This window comes from Haliotis cracherodii, unplaced genomic scaffold (assembly GCF_022045235.1).
Source record: "Haliotis cracherodii isolate W230 unplaced genomic scaffold, xgHalCrac1.p SCAF_2, whole genome shotgun sequence".
Lineage (NCBI taxonomy): Eukaryota > Metazoa > Mollusca > Gastropoda > Lepetellida > Haliotidae > Haliotis > Haliotis cracherodii.
Genome location: NW_027266275.1, coordinates 65,611,012 through 65,630,572, shown reverse-complemented (window position 1 = coordinate 65,630,572; position 19,561 = coordinate 65,611,012). Strand labels below are relative to the sequence as shown.

Here is a 19,561-nt window from a genome sequence, read left to right as displayed (position 1 = left end):
GGGTACCTTCACGACCTTGTGCCATCAGCCTCTTGGTGGTGGTTTTTTCCTTGTCTCGACTTCTTTGGCCTGTTCACCTGCCATGTACATGAATTGAAGATATTTGTCTTGTCTTTTTGAATAACTTGTTTATCAACTAGTCAACCTTGCAGGTCACGAGACGGACAAAAGGATAACATGAGTATCTCAACAGTGTGAAGGTCTTTTGGTGGACCTTGTTTCGGGTCCAAATTGTATTTGTATGGGTTGGGAGAGGATCTGTGTCATTAGAGCCCATTTATACAAAGCATTACGACTATTGAAGGTCTGTGTTGAGCTTGTATCTCTCTGATTGGTTTGTGCAAAGAACAGTGTATATTGCATGATATGCAGGTACTCCCACATAATTTGTCACACATTAATAAAGTTAGCTACAAGGTACTTGCACGATCAGTTTCTCATAAAATCACTGATCACAAGTGATACTTAGTAGCGTTGATAAATGCCATGGTAATTGGGATTTAGGGACCAGATAAATTTTGATTGGTAACAATACTTTTGATCTTTTTTTTTATGAAAAAAATATATTGCTTGGTGTTAGTTATCATTCTTAAATGTTTTATAGATGGCAAATTAATTGTCTGTCCCTCCTTGTGTGTAAAACTGTGTGTTAAAATTATTGTTATAAAACCACTTTTCTTAAAAAACGTGGCAGGTTCCTTGCCCTTCTGCCTTACTGGATGGTAATGATATCTCGTATGGATATGTGGACTGTATCTGAATGAAACAAATATAAGCCATGTACCCAGATTTTACCCTGACTTACAACAGTGGGGGTCCAGGGGACCACCAATAATTAATTTTAAGGGTCCTTGCAGGCAGTATGAGGGTCCTGTAAAATAATGAAATGGTATAGTGTACTGTACGTTCTGATGATTACTTTAGAGCCTGGAATGAATCAATGATCATGTGGACAGTGATAACATACACCCATAAGTGCTCTTGATTCGCTGTAGGTCCAATGAATATTACTGGCGTCCCTTGGGACACTGTATATATTTTTTCTGTGTCCTTTCTCCACATTTGTGCGTCGTGTAACACCCTGATGTACATTCCTACTGTATAAATGATAACATTGATTTTGTGTTTTGTTTTTGAGACTTGGAGTGTTGGCTTGAGGTTAAACACCTGGGTGTGCAACATTCCCCCAGTCATCATCCTTGGCCTGTCAGCAGCTTGTTCTTGTAGATAAGAGCAGTCTTATGACAACTCACTCATCACTCATTGTAGAAGAAATGCGGATACAATTCGACCAGCAAACACTCAGACACATAATCTGTACCTTTAAAGCGCAGTAAGGTTAAATTGTGTCTAATTCATTTTCGGGGATCACATCTAAAGGCAATAGATCAGTTCAAATAAGTGGCAGATCAATGAGTTTCATGCCCTATAATTAATGATAGGGCACTCACTAATTGCCAGACTTTGTCACTATCGAATATCTTGAACCAGGCCTGTCTCTTCTTGTGAATCTGGAGTTTTCAGACAGAAATCTAATCCACACTTAGAAAGTGAATAAGATGCAAGTCAGGTCGACGAAAAGCCTTCAATCACCCATGTGTCGCTCATAGACTGGTACAGCCAGCCTCTTTAGAACTGCCCTAGCCCGAAACTTCTCAAACAATCAATTCTGTCATGTTTGTCAACAACAAGGGCTGGTAACTCTAGTTTACTCGCTGCTGATGTCAGTCACTAAATCAGGCCACAACAGCAATCAGCATTTTGCTGGCAATTTAGTCATCTGCTGCGCCTGACAATCACAACAAAGATACTTACAACAGTCTCTCCTGCCACATAGCATTATTGAAGTGGTTTTGCCGCTGTTATTTGTCTCATGACAGGCGATGAAAATGTGTCTACCGCCTACGAGGAGAACGAACTTCACGTTGTACCGTTCAAGATGTCTAACCGTTTTGAGGTGGCGCCAATATGGTTTGGGGCGGCATCTGTGGCCATATCAAGATAGATCTGGGGATTTTGGAAGGAAAGATCAGTGGACAGTGTAATATACTGAGTCAAATTAAGAACTGCACATTTTAAAAAGTAATCCCATATATGATATACAACAGACAAATGTATCAGAGAAGGTAAATTTTAATCCTTAATTTCCAAAGAAGGATTTTAATTAACGGTGATAATAATTTGTTCCAAGCACCTACGGTATTCGGTAATAACATCAACAGTTTAAATCATAAGTCCCAAGCACGAGAATCTGATGGCACCCAAGTTCAGTAGCATGTATGGCCACCATGTGCGTTGACAACTGCCACACAACGCCTCCGCGTTGTTGCTGCAAAATGGTGCCAAGATCTTGCAAATTCTCTGGTTGGTTCTGGAGAGTGCGCAGATTTCTGCTAAGAACATCACAGACGTGTTCGATGGGATTGAGGTCGGGAGACCTTGACGGCCAGTCCATGACGTTGACTCCCGCATTCTGAAGGAAATTCCTTGTCAAAATTGCTGCGTGGGGTCTGGCATTGTCGTGTTGGAAGATCAAACCGGGTCCATGTGCTGGCATAAAAGGCAGAAGTTCTGGTGCCAGTACCTGTTCGCGGTAAGCAGCAGCGTAGAGGTTTCCACGGATGACAAGAAGCCTGGAACGTGCATTGCCACAGAAAGCACCCCGTACCATGACACTTCCGCCTCGAAATCTGTCAACTTCCTGTACACAACACTGGCCATCAGCAAATCGAAGATTAAATCGAGATTCATCACTGAGGACGACTTGATTCCAATTCCTCTGAGTCCATCGTAAGTGTCGCTGTGCCCACAATTGACGTTGACGTCTGTGTAATTGAGTCAGAATCGGCCCGCAGTATGACCGTCATGCTTGAAGGTGAGCAGTTCTCGAACAGTTTGCGCACGTTCACGTTGCACATTTGAAAGGCGTGCATGACAAATGACCGTAAAGACTTTTGTTTTCTTGTGTTTTTCTTTGTTTGTTAATGACTGCTAACAAGTATGACTGAAAACACGTGCGGTATTATGGCCACGTGACCAGTTGCACGTGAAAAACCACTTTTGCCACTATAGTGCTGTGCACATGATTTTGATCGATTCATCTGCACAAAAAACGGGTTTTATCTGAAGACAATACGTTGCCATTACTGTTTAAATACGCAATAAGGGCCCACAATGATAACTGGTCAAAATGTTAAAATTTTAGGATTGTGAAGTTTTTAATTTGGTTCATTATATTTACTACCCCCCCCCCCCCCCCCCCCCCCCCCAAACCCTGTTGTATACTACTGTTCTAGCAACAGAGTCCCTGGACCCTATTTCGACAAGATAACACAAGGCCACACACAGAATAGGTCTTCAGCAACCCATGCTCGCTGTAACGGGCAACTATGCTTGTCGTAAGAGGCGACTAACGTTATCGGGTGGTCAGGCTCGCTGACTTAGTTGATGCATGTTATCGTATCCAAATTGCGTATATCGTTGCTCATGATATCAATCACTGGATTGGCTGGCCCAGACTCGATTATTTACAGACCGCCGTCATATAGCTGGAATATTGCTGAGTGCGGCGTAAAACAACAAACAAACAAATCTTGAAGTGGAAGAAATTTTAATGTTTTTAAGCAAGTGTCACAGGCACACTGACTCCCATGTTCATGTTTCGATGTCCAGGATTATAGCCTACACACGAAATACTCTGTATTGGTAAGATTGGCTTTATTGCGGAATCTTGCTAGGCTGGGTATTTTTCAGATGGAGGCCGCGTTCTTTATTAATACACAGTGATGAGCTGTGGGTTTTTTCCACAAATGAAATGGTCCGCCCCTTATACCATCTTGACCCCGCCCCTTATACCATCTTGACCCCGCCCCTTATACCATCTCGACCCCGCCCCTTATACCATCTTGACCCCGCCCCTAACACCATCCTGACCCCGCCCCTAACACCATCCTGACCCCGCCCCTTATACCATCCTGACCCCTTAAATAGTGTATCAGCAAATAAAGCTGTTCTTACTCTTGGTTCTCTAAGAAAGGTCAGCTACGGAATAGTGTGCCACCATTATAAAACTTCAGTATATATCCAACATAAACCCAACATTCGTTACTCCATGCTTGTGATTCGTTAATCAGGACGTTGATTTCAGTGGGAAGGTCCTGTCTAGATTAACGGGGGTTCACTGGAGATGTTTCAGTAAACACAACATGCCTTCAGTGTTCGTAACACAGTCAGTACATAGACATGGTTTTTTTTTTGCTATTTATGGTGCTACCTCAATCGCGTATTCATTTTCGTGAAATGCGAACAGAAAGGAATATAGCATGATTTTTCTGCATTGACTACCGCAGATGCCAGCACTCAAGCAACACCCTGAAAAGTAACCCCGTTGACAAATGCGAAAGTAAGTGTATGTTCAGGCATCAAATGAGATCTGGACAACACAGGACTAGTGCTTCTGTAAAAGACGTATAGAAACGCCGTGCACAAAGAAATGTGAAAAGGTTTGAGGAATATTAGTTTAACGCAAAGCCGTTGAGAGAATAATAGGAACTCTCTTTAGACCAGATCGGCTCACTGGTAACTCGCGCAAAGAAAATTGGTGGTTTATATGCGAGCCTTTCTTAAAATATTAAACGCGGCTGTTTGTGACACGTTATTGCCTCACAGTAGAGTGAATCGTTGTGTTTGGGTGTCCATACAACTTTATACAGGTGGTGCGAGGTGGATTACGGTTGTTTTTTACCATATGTAGGAAGATTCTGATTTAGTTTGGAAGTTTGTTTCCCCAGGAAACGTGACGGATTACTGACTACATGGAATGGATGGGGAGATTTCGGTTGTGATTCCTTGAATGATACTGGCAAAGATGGAGTAGTTGCGGTCTGGATTAACGGATTTCATTTCGGTAAGTAGATATACGATTGTACTACACACAGAGGCACCAGAAACTGATCATGTTAGTATGTATATGGGGAGTTTCAGAAGCTAAAGTCAACCTACTTCGGCCGCATGTACTGCTGTATTGGGTGCAAGTTGAAACCATGAGACTGTCTCAGATTTTTAATTATAATTTTATCATGATCAAAATCGGCCCGCCAATAGTTATGTCATTCATACACGTAATGGGGACATTTGTGGCTACGCAAGATGTGACTTTTGATCCAAGTACGCAATCAAACGACCATGGTGTTGTCTTGGTTTATTGCGTACCAGAAGACTAATTAATAATTTGTTATGCCATATCGTCCATGTTGCCAGCAAAGAGGGTTTGGGTGATCCTGGCACAGTCAGGCTGGTTAGGCTCATCATCAGCTCAGGGTCCTTGCCCCTTCTACACGCAGCCCAGACAGCGAATGGGACTTTTCCCGGGAAATCTGTCTAGTCAAACCAACCCAGAACTTTTCGGAGAATATGAAGACTCCCGAACACTGCAGCCTTCTGCATTACCCAGATTGTCATAGGGGCTATATTCCTGGTAGTAAACCCAGGTACTCTCCCAATGCCAGTCAACAGATTGGGAGGTACCAAACCTATGGCACCGAGAACTTTTGGGAGTCGGACAACGTGGAACTTTGAATGCAAGCGTGACATTTCGAAAGGAGGTCCGCATATGTGCCATGTTTTTCCTGAATCTTGTCAATGACATGTATTATTATTAATGTATCTGATATCGCTACATTTACATGATCAAAGTTACTTGTGCTTTCGAGTTTATTTCGAATGATGTTGGTTTAATGTGAGATGTTTCACTATGTGCGCGCAAACCGTTAACACACACACACGTGCACACACACGCATTACCGTATTCGCCGTAGTAAGCCCTCTGCTCCAATACGCGACCTTGACAAACTTCTGGACCAATCTTCAAGTGTGCCCATTAAGACCGAAAGTCTACATGATAGTCCATATTTTCTATTGTGTATTACAATATATTTTACAGAAAACAACAGAGCAGAAGGTCAATATTATTGCTTAGTAACTTTTATCGAAAGAAGTAGTTTCATCGACTAAGTTTGTTCATTACCGCCCCATCTCTATGTAATGTTTTAATAAGTCCCCTCTGAGCGCTTATTACGGTTAATGCGGTATGTGTGTTTGTAGGAAAATAGTACAGCATGTGCCCTGTTTCTTCCAATGTAGAGATGAACACGTTAGTTTATGTTGATGTTCATAGGTCATGGGAGCAAGTGTTGGTACTTACACATTATTTTGTTATCCCGCGCCATAACTGATATTTAGAATACCTATAGTAGGCAAGGTGACATTGTCAATGGATGCCGTTCTAGTACGCATGCACAGAGAAAACTCTCTTTTTATTTTGAAGTTCAACTGTGTACCGGACTATATTCGAATTAGCAGACTGAACATGATTTTTAATGTTTTATCCGTAAAACCTCTTCCCCCCACCCCCACCCACCCCTTCTCTCTCTCTCTCTCTCTCTCTCTCTCTCTCTCTCTCTCTCTCTCTCTCTCTCTCTCTCCCCTTATCTGTTTGGTGCTTCCTGAGCTACACGTCCATGACATCACTTCCGGTTCTGATGACGTCATTTCTGGTGGTACTGACTTTTGAGCTTGAAACTAGCCGTCTACCTATGACCTGTCCTACATCCCGTAGACAATATGGTTTTCAAAAGGTAACCCTACCTTCCAAGGCTCCTGACGCCCAGCCATCCCCTTTACCACAAGGACGGGAAAGGTGCTGTGTCACAATCGATTGTGTTGTGTTGCCACCACTTGTCTGAGACAATGAAGCCCACTTGTGAACATGTTTCGGGGTCTCAATTGGCAGCTGTAAGCCACGTGTTCCACTGAATTCCTGGACACCAGGCTGGTAGACAGATCTCTGATTTCGGGAGCTAGAAATGGCAGTTCGGCGTGCTGATAACTGTCTCAGATCGTAGTTTAAGCCCACCGGCTTCTGTGGCTTCAGTAATGTCTTTATCTGAGGATGCCTTACACCAGATGAAAAGACGTTTCCCGTGCCTCCTGTGGCTGTGTCGCTGTCAGGTTTTGCCGGAGCTCACAGACAGAACAGAGATGAAGATCTGGTGGTTCTATGCCTTTGCTGAGTACAGGGACCCTGTAATGTCTGTATGTCTGTGTCCCAACCTCCCCAGAGACGTGGATTGGTTCATGGCAACAACCTCTGGTAGGTTTTAGATGCTTTTGGCACTCCAATCTTCTGAGTGCGTGAGACCTGAGAAGTCCAGAGCCTGGAGATTCTGGCTGGTCTGTCTTCCTGGTCTTTTGCATCAAAGCAGCATGTGCGAATGGTTTGTACGACTCTTCCTGACCGATAACCAGGCAATCCAGTGATTGACATCATGAGCATCGATCTACGCAATTGGGATACGATGACATGCATCAACCAAGTCAGCGAGCCTAACCACCCGATCCCGTTAGTCGCTTATTGGGGCAAGAATTGGTTGCTGAAGACCTATTCTACCCCGGATCTTCAAGGTCCGATACTATTACTAGTAACACTAATCGACATTATACTGAAGATACAATTGAAGTGACAAAAAGATTTCTTTGATGACAATAGCACACCCCACCTTAAGCATGATCAAGAGGTGTAGGTAGCAAGATACTATTACTTCCACAACTTCTTGTGGATGTTGACAGTGAATAGGACGTCTGTTGAAAATATGAAGAGTTCATAGGGTGATGACAGCCAAAATAGAGGATTGATGGTTATGATGTAATATAGGCTTTGTATTTGTAAGAATTATTAATTTTTTAAAAATACGTCAGAGTTTTATTTGCCATCATCGGCAAATGAAGTATTTTATGGTGCTGAGGTGAAATGATGTTCAGGATTATTGCATATATCAAACTGTGTGTGTATGTGCCCACTGAGATACCATGCCGCAGTTTAACATGGATACCCCAATCAGACACAGTATACCCACTCGAAACCAACCAGTCCTTGTTTTATTGCCTAAATGCAGTTAACAGCATTTATATGTAATAGCAAATGGCATAGGAATTGCCTTGTTGAATTCCAACAAAGAATGTGCATTTTCAGTCTCGGACTTTTTTATTGTGTTATCGTACCACCATTGCTTTCAATATCAATCACTGGATTGTCTGATCCAGACTTGATTGTTTACAGGCAGCCGTTATTTAGCTAGAGTGCTCTGTTGAACAACAAACAATGTTTCTCAAGTACAGGTTGGCTCGTCACAGGTCTTTGGACATTGGGATGTTGCTTGTACTGGACAGAGAACCTGTAGAACGTAAGCCAGGACCCAACTCTGTCCTACAATATCATGCATTCTACAGATCAGGTTCAATGGTACATGTGTTGTAAATGTTTCAAATATCATAAAATTGTATATTTGTATAAAAACACGTTTTTTGGCTGGAGGAGCTGGAGAAGCTGGAGATTGGTCAATGACAGCCAGTCTTGTTTAAGGCCGGTCAGCAATATTCCAGCTTTATCACAGGCGTGACATTACTCGGGGCAGACAAACCAGTTATTCATTATATGTGACCAAACATAAGGTAAGGGATCTTAGGGGTGAAATGTCATTACTTCTCATTATATTTTGATGAAACTACTGTATCTTAGGAACACAAGAATACAATTCATATGCTTCAATTCATATTCATTATGATAAGGCATCAAACATTTGGACTCATTTTCTGCAATTTTTCAGTTTTAGACATAACTGTTTTTGTAATAATTGCAGTTTTTCGATATTGTCAGATTTACTAAACATAGTCATGTATGCTGAAATGTTTTGAAATGATGTTTTTATTATATTAAAAACTAATGGGAGAAAAATAAAATAGTTTTTGTACAGTCCGCACACACAGCGATTTGTATGGAAGTTAGTTGATGTCAAACAGCTTTATGACGTAGTAGCACAATTGTATCCCAGCACCCATAAGGTCCCTTTCCTCCTGGTGTGTCACCTATGATGTTGTTTCATGCAATTAACCAAGTCGCCCACCCTGACACCATATCCAGTTTGGCCCCCTAACCACAGACAGTGCTGGTGAGGGCAGTGCTTGAGCTAGTATAACTGGGGTCTCCACTGGGGTGGCCTAGTCGTCTGAGGCACCCCGATTCGCTGTGCAGAGTTGCATCCCTTGGGCACGCCAGAAACCTATGATTGTGGGTTTGAATCTCGGTTCGCCCCAATTATGTTTCTAGGTTTGTCAGCACCATACCCATGCTCGTGGGTTTCACCAAAGTGGTTAACGTCTGGAACCTGCATTCCTTCAGGCTTTCCTCACACATTAAGCTGACCTGCCGCGATATGACTGGAATAATGTTAAAAGTGGCCTTAAACCCAACTCACTCACTCACTCCACTGGGGCCTCATCTTCCCGAGGCAAGAGCGTCCACAAGCCTTTGTTATCAAAGTCTTGTTTCCACAGTAGAAACTTGGCTTTGATACAGGCTAGTGGACACGCTTGCCTCGCCTCGGAAAGATGCTGGGGACCCCATTAAAACATTACAACACAATAGGTGTCCTGCTTACAACATGGGGCAAAGGTTTTAACCTGCATTTAGAAGTTACAAGTTGGCGATTGTGCTCTCAAGATGTATGTGTTTGTAATTTGTCGTCTCTATTCACAAAGTAACTTGTGTCTTTACCTGCCACTTCTTATCCATTCTTGTTCATTGATGAAAGAATAAGGGACAAAAATGTATATTTAGTGTTTTATTCTATAAAAATACCTTTCATACATGTATATAAAAACCTTATAAAACCTTTGATAGATTTTCTGTTTTCAGTACAACTTTGAAAACTCTTAAATCAAATCCACAGGGCATCCCTGTAGGTGCAGCCCAGCTAAATAACATGGGAAGCAAAATAGCACATGTCAAGATACTGAACTTGTTTGTGTATGTAACCATACTGCAGTGCAAGTTTGAAATCTTTAGACAACTGTAGCATAATAAGATGTTACACTACTTCCTTGAACGAAATAAAATAAATCATAAAAAGAAAATATGTTTTGATTTGTATTGAAGTAAGATGAATAGGAGACTTAAATTTGATTATGTAAAAAAATGACTGAAAATAAATGCCATAAACGAAGACTCAATTGGCCATAATTTCTACATTAATATTTCACCATATATCACAGATTAAATACAGTATATGTACAACTAGGAATGTTACTCTCTATGTAAATTAAATACACATTGGTACAACATACAGATAATTGGGTCGATGTCTGATGAGAAAATTTAGAACAAAACCAATTACAAAACCAATTATGGAAAATAATTTAATAAAGTCAACTATAACCAACAACATGACAGGAACTTTTACATGTTCCTTTGTTATCCCATGTATCCGTTGTGGTACCGATATTTTTAACAAATTGACTTTTTTCATAGTTCATGTCATAATCTTTGCATTTTATAGTTTGGAGACTTGGAGGCCATCCATATAATACATTATGTTCATAGGCTATAAACAATGGCGAACTTTACCATGCTACTAGTTATACCTGCTAAGCATGTGGTATGATGCACTGGTGAGGTTCTGTACAATGGCAGGGTAACATACTGTTGGGAGATAACTGACCCGCTCCGAGGGCTAACGTTTACATCATGGCAGTGGCCATGTTGTCCTCATCCTGCTGCGGCAGGGAAGGCGGAAAGCTTTGCTTCAGACTGGAGGAGGGGCTTGAGGGGGCGCTGGGGGGAGGGCTATAGCGGGGGGTAGTTGGTGGTATGTCATCGGAAAATTGAACCACTATTTCCTCACTGCCTTCCTCGGGATATACTTCAGGGATGGGTTGGTAGGATGTTGGAGGCTCTGGGCTAGGAATGTAGACAGTTTCGTATGGATCGGGGTCGGGTATGTATGTGTCCTGAGGCTCGGGGTCAGGGATGTAGACATCTTGGGGTTCCGGGTCAGGAATGTAGACAGTTTGGGGTTCCGGGTCAGGAATGTAGACAGTTTGGGGTTCCAGGTCTGGTTCCTGGATGATGATTTGAGGCTCTGGAGCAGGGACATGTATGACTTGAGGTTCAGGGTCGGGATAGAACTCGGTTACAATAACAGGCTCAGGTTCGTAGGACTGCTGGACAGGTGGTTCGTCCTCCACCACTGTGGTCTCTATGACAGGCACTGGGCCTTCGTAGCTGGGTTGTGCTGGTGCAGTGTAAGATTGAGACATCACTACCGGGGCAGCTACCATAGGGACTTCATCACTTGGAGGTCGCTTTTTCTGCACCACTGCATAATCATCGCTTGGATTAGGTACAGGCATGGGCGCCCGGACGGGTTCTTCTTCTCTATAGAAGGCTTGGTTGTCATACACTGGACTCACAATCTTCACCGGCTGTGACAAACATAGAAATGGGTGGTTTTCAAAGATGAATTAATCATCAACAACTGCAAATCCTTGGATTATCAACATCTTACAGAATACAGGTATCACAGCATCCCTCGAAACCAATGACATGATATTATGTCATCCCTGCATTATGGAGTGTCACTGCACTTAATGTTTTGATGCTGACAAGAATGTCATTCAAATAATGAATGTCAGCAGGAGGGATACTAAACACTTATTTAAGTTTACAGTTTAGTCCTTACATAACAATCTATTGACCAATGACTGTCAACCATTTATAAACTAACCAACCATACAGAAACTTACTGGCATATGTAATAGCAACCATTTAGATATTGGCTTAAGTAATATCAACCATTGATAAACTAACTGGCTTATGTTACATCACCCATTTAGAAACTGGCTTATGTAAAATGAACCATACAGAAACTAACTGGCTTATGTAATAGCAGCCATTTAGATATTGGCTTAAGTAATATCAACCATTGATAAACTAACTGGCTTATGTTACATCACCCATTTAGAAACTGGCTTATGTAAAATGAACCATACAGAAACTAACTGGCTTATGTAATAGCAGCCATTTAGATATTGGCTTAAGTAATATCAACCATTGATAAACTAACTGGCTTATGTTACATCACCCATTTAGAAACTGGCTTATGTAAAATGAACCATACAGAAACTAACTGGCATATGTAATATCAACCATTTAGATATTGGCTTAAGTAATATCAACCATTGATAAACTAACTGGCTTATGTTACATCACCCATTTAGAAACTGGCTTATGTAAAATGAACCATACAGAAACTAACTGGCATATGTAATATCAACCATTTAGATATTGGCTTAAGTAATATCAACCATTGATAAACTAACTGGCTTATGTTACATCACCCATTTAGAAACTGGCTTATGTAAAATGAACCATACAGAAACTAACTGGCATATGTAATATCAACCATTTAGATATTGGCTTAAGTAATATCAACCATTGATAAACTAACTGGCTTATGTTACATCACCCATTTAGAAACTGGCTTATGTAAAATGAACCATACAGAAACTAACTGGCATATGTAATATCAACCATTTAGATATTGGCTTAAGTAATATCAACCATTGATAAACTAACTGGCTTATGTTACATCACCCATTTAGAAACTGGCTTATGTAAAATGAACCATACAGAAACTAACTGGCTTATGTAATAGCAACCATTTAGAAACTGGTTTATGAAACATCAACCATATCAGCCTGCATAACTCACCTCCTGTGTCACCACTGTGAAACGTCCTGGAATGAAAGTAATATGCATAAAGTTAAGTGTAACTGACGTTGAACTACATCATCTAAAAATGAGATGTCAAACAACAGCCACTGTTGCAATTTTCATATGCTGGTACTTTGCAGAAGGATAGCTATATTTTTCGATGGTTTCTTTAGAATTGAACTGTTGTTTGGGTACCACAGCATGAAAGACACCTCAGGAACTTGAAACATGAAAAGGATAGTAATAATGTGATATTTATCTCTGTGAGGGTGACAGAAACGTAAATGTATGACTTACGAGCTTCTGTCTTTCGCAGTTTTTTGTTCTTCCTAAAATTAAAAAGGAAAGAGAAAGTGAAATATGTTCTGTAGTTTTCTACTGGGTATCATGTCATGGATTGTGTTGCTAAATTACTAAAGGCAGGATGCAACACAAGGAAACTGTGTTCAAGGTTTGTTTGAGGTCCGTTTCCTCAAACAACTCTTGAAATAAAAGTTAAAACTAAGGCTTAAAAAAAAATAAAAGAATTGGTTCTCAGGCAATGGCTTTTGAAAATAGAGTGTGTGTGGGCGGTGGTTTCTTTTGGTTCTTATGTTGTTGTTCAAACTAGTATTAAACCAAATAAACAGTCCCAATAAACCTGGGAAAGGGCCTCCCTACATAAATGTTTTTCTTAATTAGTAAAATACTGGAATACAGTATTTGACTTCCATTGGACTTGGAATATTTAAGGATTTGTTTTTTTGGGGGGGGGTTAAAATGGAAATAAAAATGAAACATGCGGCAGACTTAATGATGATGCGGGTGGTGCCTGAGAACCAAGACTATTATTTTATTTAGCCTAACACGGGCAAATACATGCATATTCTCAATGAAACACAATAGTTTCTTAAAGTCTGAATTTCTCAACCAATCCACACGTTAATAGAAGATATCTGCATATGAAGCAATTAAGCTTGGAATCTTTGTCAACAGAACCATGATGATGAACAGGATTTCCCTTATGGAACTAATGGCACAGGTTGATTGATGTAGCGACAGCAGGGGAGGATGGACTTACGAGTCGGAGATGCAGTAGCACGCCAGGCACAGCAGGATGATGGCCATGATGACGAGCAGGATGACGATGATCAGCACTGCCAGAACTGGGGTGTACTCTGTCAAATCCTCCTCCTCTGTCCTTCTCTGCAGGCAAGATTAGGATGGATATTAGGTTGATAGATTCTATCTATGCCTTTTCAGCATTTGAATGGCTATTGAGGAAAAACATGTCTACAACTGACACCGGTCTCCTTTATGTACAGTGATGTCTTCTAGTACTTAAACCGGTCACAGTTACATACATTGATGTCTTCTAGTACTTAAACCGGTCACAGTTACGTACATTGATGTCTTCTAGTACTTAAACCGGTCACAGTTACGTACATTGATGTCTTCTAGTACTTAAACCGGTCACAGTTACGTACATTGATGTCTTCTAGTACTTAAACCGGTCACAGTTACGTACATTGATGTCTTCTAGTACTTACACCGGTCCCTGTTATGTACAGGCCGTCATAGCTGCTACTGATGTTGGAACTCCGGGCATCATTGATGATGGTCAGTAGTCCCTGAGTGTTGTAGACTTTGTAGGTGTTCTCTCCTCCATACACCGCTGTTACAAACACGTCAGTCCTGAAGGAAACATCCTTTGCCATTAATTGCATCAGCCATTGATGATTTGTGTTATAAAACAACTTGCAACCATAGCACACCAATGTCTTGTGTTCTTCATTATCAGATTATTGTTAATTTATACGTAGAGGTACATGTTGTGGTGCCGCAGAAATGTGCCTAGAGTTGTCTGCCCTTAGTGTGTTGAGAAATCAGGGAAGATAGGGGATGAAAATGATATTAAAGGAACAAGACCTTACTTGTTCTGAACAGTTAGTGGTATTTTACTGTTTAACAGTTTTGAACACTTTTTCCATGTTATAAACTTGTATTTAGAGGTTGCATTTCAATGCGACATTCATTTATAACATATGTGTTGTGTTATAAAAGGATGTCATGGAATGGGATAAAAATGAATTGTGAATTGTATTTCTAGAGTCATTGTTATGTTTAATTGACCCTAGTTTACTCAATAAGTTTCCATTGCATTTCCGAACACTGTTGATGGCATATGGATCATTTACATGAGCATTGCCAGGTGCCATGTTTGCTATTGTGAGAGATAAGTATCAAGGCTGTTTTTACATACTTTGTGTTGTCAATACGTCCTGCGGCTGTCACGTGATCACTGATCTCTGTAACACACACGTACTGGATGCCCTTGTCTTGTTGTATCAACCTGCACACAAATCACACATCCAGTAAATAATCATAGAAAGACAATTGCCATACACACAGTGAAACCAAGTTCCTCAAGACCTTGTTAATCAGGAATCCCTGCTTTTTTCATTACAGCAAGTCTTCATATATACTAGTGAGTGAGTGAGTTTGATATTACGCCGCTTTTAGCAATATTCCAGCAATATCACGGCGGAGGACACCAGAAATGGTCTTCACACATTGTACCCTTGTCAGGAATCGAAACCCGGTCTTCGGTGTGACGAGCGAATGTTTTAACCACTAGGCTACCCAACTGAACCTCATATATACGAAGAACATTATTCCATACTGTTGATTTGTTAATCCTGGCAGTTTTAAAATCCACAGAAACCTTATTTACAGTCCACAGTATTATAGCAACCTTATTTACAATCCACAGAATATAGCAACCTTATATACAATCCACAGTTACACAGCAACCCCTTTTACAATCCAGTTACACAGCAACCCTTTTTACAATCCACAGTTACACAGCAACCCTTTTTACAATCCACAGTAACATAGCAACCCTATTTACAATCCACAGTAACATAGCAACCCTATTTACAATTCACAGTAACATAGCAACACTAATTACAATCCACAGTAACACAGCAGCCATATTTACAATCTTCAGTAACACAGCAACCCTATTTACAATCCACAGTAACACAGCAACCCTATTTACAATCCACAGTAACACAGCGGCCATATTTACAATCCACAGTAACATAGCAACCTTTTTACAATCCAAGTGGGATATAACACCATAACAACATGTGACAAGGTGACACTTCACAGCACAATCAGTAGTAGTAACCGGTTGGGACAACAGGACACATTCAGGTGTCAGCAGTGTAACTGTACCTTCTCAGCTGCTGAATGAACAGGCGCACTTCAGATGACTTCTGATTGATCACAATCTTTGCCTCATCCTCACGTGATACAACAAAGATCTGAAAATAAATATGCAACAACATCTGAGAAACTGAAAGCCATCACTGTACTCCACATACATTTACACCAACATACTCTTCTGAAAGAGCAATAAGCAAAGGCAATGTTTACCTGAATGTAAATAGGTACCTCATTCGACGTAATAAGGTGAGGTGAGGTGAAATGGGGTTTAACGTCGCGTCCAAGGTTATTGCACTTATATAGCGACGTGCATGTACGTGTGTTTGTGTATGTGTGGCTGTTTGTACTAGTCCGGACTGATACCGATTTATAGTGCTAGCCCACTGAGATACCATGCCGCTGTTTATCATGAATACCCCACTCAGACACACTATACTGACTCCGAGCCGACCAGTCCTTGTTTTAGCCCCTTAATGCCGAGCGCCGGACAGGGTAATAACAAGTACCATCTTTTAACATCTTTTGGTATGACCCCGGATCGAACCCCAGACCTTCCGCTCTCTGGGCAGACGCTCTACCACTAGACCACGGAAGCAGTCCAACGTAATAAGAAATAGGGGGCTCTTATTAGAATATTATTTTGGTGGAAAAATAACAGAGTGAAAGATTGTAAATTTTGTGGTTTATGCTGACAGCCTGAAATGTTTATATACGACAGATATATTTTTCCAGTATTTAATTGCCCATAATTAAGGGTGCATATAACACGTGAGTGTGTATTATACATGAATAAATTAGTCTTGTGTACATTGATCAATCGGAAGGGGTGCTAATTGGGATTGTTCACTAGCCAATACATTAGCAATTATCGTCGTGGGCGCTTATTAGAGTGGGGCGCTTATTTCATGGAATATGGTATTACAAATATGTTTGACGGGGAATGTCTGCCTTAAATGGTCTTTATCATTACTTGTGTTATGAATCGAGCTATACCATATACAGTGTTATTAAGCTGTTAAATTTACAGACTGATGGTTTGTTTGTTGTTTAACACCACGCTTGGAAATATTCCAGCCATATGACAGCCATCTGTAAATAAGTCTGGACCAGAAAATCCAGTGATTGATATCATGAGCATCGATCCATGCATTTGAGATACGATGACATGCATCAACCAAGTCAGCAGGCCTGACCAACCAATCCCGTTAGTTGTGTCTTACAACGAGCATAGTCGGTTTTACGGAAATCCTGGGTTGCTGAAGACCTATTGTACCCCGGATCTTCACGGGTCAAGACTAATGGATCATGGGTTTGTACATAAATGTAGAAACATCTCTACAGGGCTTATCACCTGCTCAGAGTCCAATATTGGCCCCAAGTCTGCAACAAATGTCATTAAAAATTCCCAAACTGGAATTACACGTTTCATAATTTACGTCAATTACTAATAACTAATATTAGGGTTTCATAGACATACTTCACTGACAACAGGACAAACAATTAGGAAGTAGGTATAATGCTTAGTTATATATTATCGCATGTCGCACAATGTCAATGGGCCTACCTCTGAATTAAAAACAAGAAGAACTTAAAAATCCCAACTATTGTTTCCTAAATTGCATGCCAGGGGCACTATGTTTAAACTCCTGGATAAGTCCCTGCATTTTGACGGCAGGGTTATCTGGATGAACAGAATCGGGGTTTCACTGTAGTGGAGGCCCAGCAACTAATTTCCCACCTTGACAGGGGCGTTCCTGGTCAGGTTGCCCTTGTCAGTTGCTGTGGCGGTGAGGTAGAAGTCCTTGGTGCTGATGCTGCCCAAGAGATTTTGGTTGCTAATGAGGCCTGTTACTTGGTCGATGGCAAAGATGTCCCCCGTGTTACCCGAGGTGAGGGAGAAGGAGATACCTTGCCGACCAGCAGAGTCAGCGTCGGTGGCCGCAACCTCTACCACACTCTTACCAAACGGCGCCGTGGAGCTTATACCTGGAATAGATTGAAGGAGTGAGTCACATACTACACCTCTTTCAGCAATATCATGACTGCGGGCAAATTTCTAACAAAGATGCCTTTGCAGACAATAAATCCAAAGACCTCCACGCCTTATAGAGACCCAGGCCTCAAAGTTTAATTTCTTCCTAAAGAGCCATTGTCTCCAAACAATTGTTTTTAGGATAAGGAAGCCAAAGAGAAATTCAAGAAGCCTGGTGAAAAAATAATAAAGAGCCAAAGTTCAACATTATAGTCAGTAATATACAATACAGTTTAAGCATATCTCATCTGCCAAACTGCAGGAATACCGATTCTTACGTTTAGTGTAAAAAGCTATATTGTTATATACGTTGTTGTAAATACTTCACAAGATTATCGATTAATATTTACCATGTTGATTTTTAAAAATTTTAAATTGAAGTTTAGTTTACTCGATCAGTATTTATTAATGTATGGTATTTCTGCACTAGTTAGTAATATAAGATTTTTCCAATTAGACAAGTGGCAACTGCTTAAATACAATTGGTCGCAAAGTGGAAATTTCAATCGCCATGGCAACCAAATTATTTGCAACTCTGAGGCCTGAGACCTAAAGGGTGAGTAGGCTCTGCTCCATTGGCTCCTAGTTTGATTCAAAACACACTGTATGCTGCACACCAGACTCGCAGTTAATGAACACATCATCACAGTGGAACTGCTTCAGTTTCACACATGGAGCTAATTACAACCTTTTCTCCTGGACTGGCGATGCGCTGCAGTTGTAGAGCACGATCCTGCTTTCACACATTTCAACTTAAACTGTTTCAAAATAATTTCCAGCCTTCATTTCATGATACTGATGCGGCTTAAAGCAATGTTTATTATCTCGCTTATTTCACGAAAGCTTTGCCCTCTTGGGAAGTAGGATGCAATGATGACAGAATAATGATGTTTCTTTATAAAACTAGACCCGTGAAGATCCGGGGCGACTATGCTGGTCGTAAGAGGCAACTAACGGGATCGGGTGGTCAGGCTCACTGACTTGGTTGATGCATGTCATTGTATGCCAATTGCGTGGATTGATGCTCATGATGTCGATCACTGGATTTTCTGGTCCAGACTCGATAATTTACAGACTGCCATCTTATAGCTGGAATATTGCTGAGTGTGGTGTTGAACAACAAACAAACAACACTTAATAATGCTTCCTGGATTCATGACTTTGAACTATCATATATATGTTGAAATACAATACCCAACCCAAAAACTCACATCCATAATATTCCTTGGCACCGTTAGGTCCATTGAATGAAGTAAACACAGGCGCCTCATCCTCCACATCAAGGATATCAACACGCACTGTAACAATGCTGGGATTTGTTGATCGTTTTCGACGTGTGACCACGCTGTAGTCGCTGATGTTGTTGCTGGCAATGATGTCCAGAGTGTAGGAGGAGACTTGTTCACGGTCAACATCTTTCTTCAGGTAGATCGTTCCATTGCTGTCAATACCGAATGTGTCCGTATCGCCAGCTGAAGCCACACAATAACCATATTGCCAATATCTATCACATATCTCCTTCACATGTACTCAGTGCCTAGCTCACAGAGAAATCTTCATGCAATGACTATTTTAAGTTTATGGGCATAAAAAAATATAGTTGACCAGATTTCTTAATACAGTAACATTGTACAATATGTAACACTGTTGACTTCTCAAGCCCTTCTCAAGTCTGTACGTATCAGATTTTGATGGAATTTCCATCTTTGAGA

At 40.9% G+C, this 19,561-nt stretch overlaps 1 protein-coding gene across 1 annotated transcript in view; it reads right to left on the bottom strand.

Moving 5' to 3' along the window:
* Positions 1-10,369: 10,369 nt before the first annotated feature.
* Positions 10,370-19,561, bottom strand: part of LOC139468371 (cadherin-87A-like) — a 46,078-nt gene continuing 36,886 nt past the window's right edge. The window contains exons 33-41 of the mRNA XM_071250292.1: positions 19,061-19,321; positions 17,556-17,803; positions 15,827-15,915; positions 14,850-14,939; positions 14,137-14,281; positions 13,668-13,792; positions 12,905-12,936; positions 12,605-12,630; positions 10,370-11,316 (exon numbers count right to left, since the gene is read on the bottom strand). Coding sequence (XP_071106393.1) covers positions 10,573-11,316; positions 12,605-12,630; positions 12,905-12,936; positions 13,668-13,792; positions 14,137-14,281; positions 14,850-14,939; positions 15,827-15,915; positions 17,556-17,803; positions 19,061-19,321 — 1,760 coding nt within the window. The 3' untranslated portion in view covers positions 10,370-10,572. The remainder of the gene's footprint in view (positions 11,317-12,604; positions 12,631-12,904; positions 12,937-13,667; positions 13,793-14,136; positions 14,282-14,849; positions 14,940-15,826; positions 15,916-17,555; positions 17,804-19,060; positions 19,322-19,561) is intronic.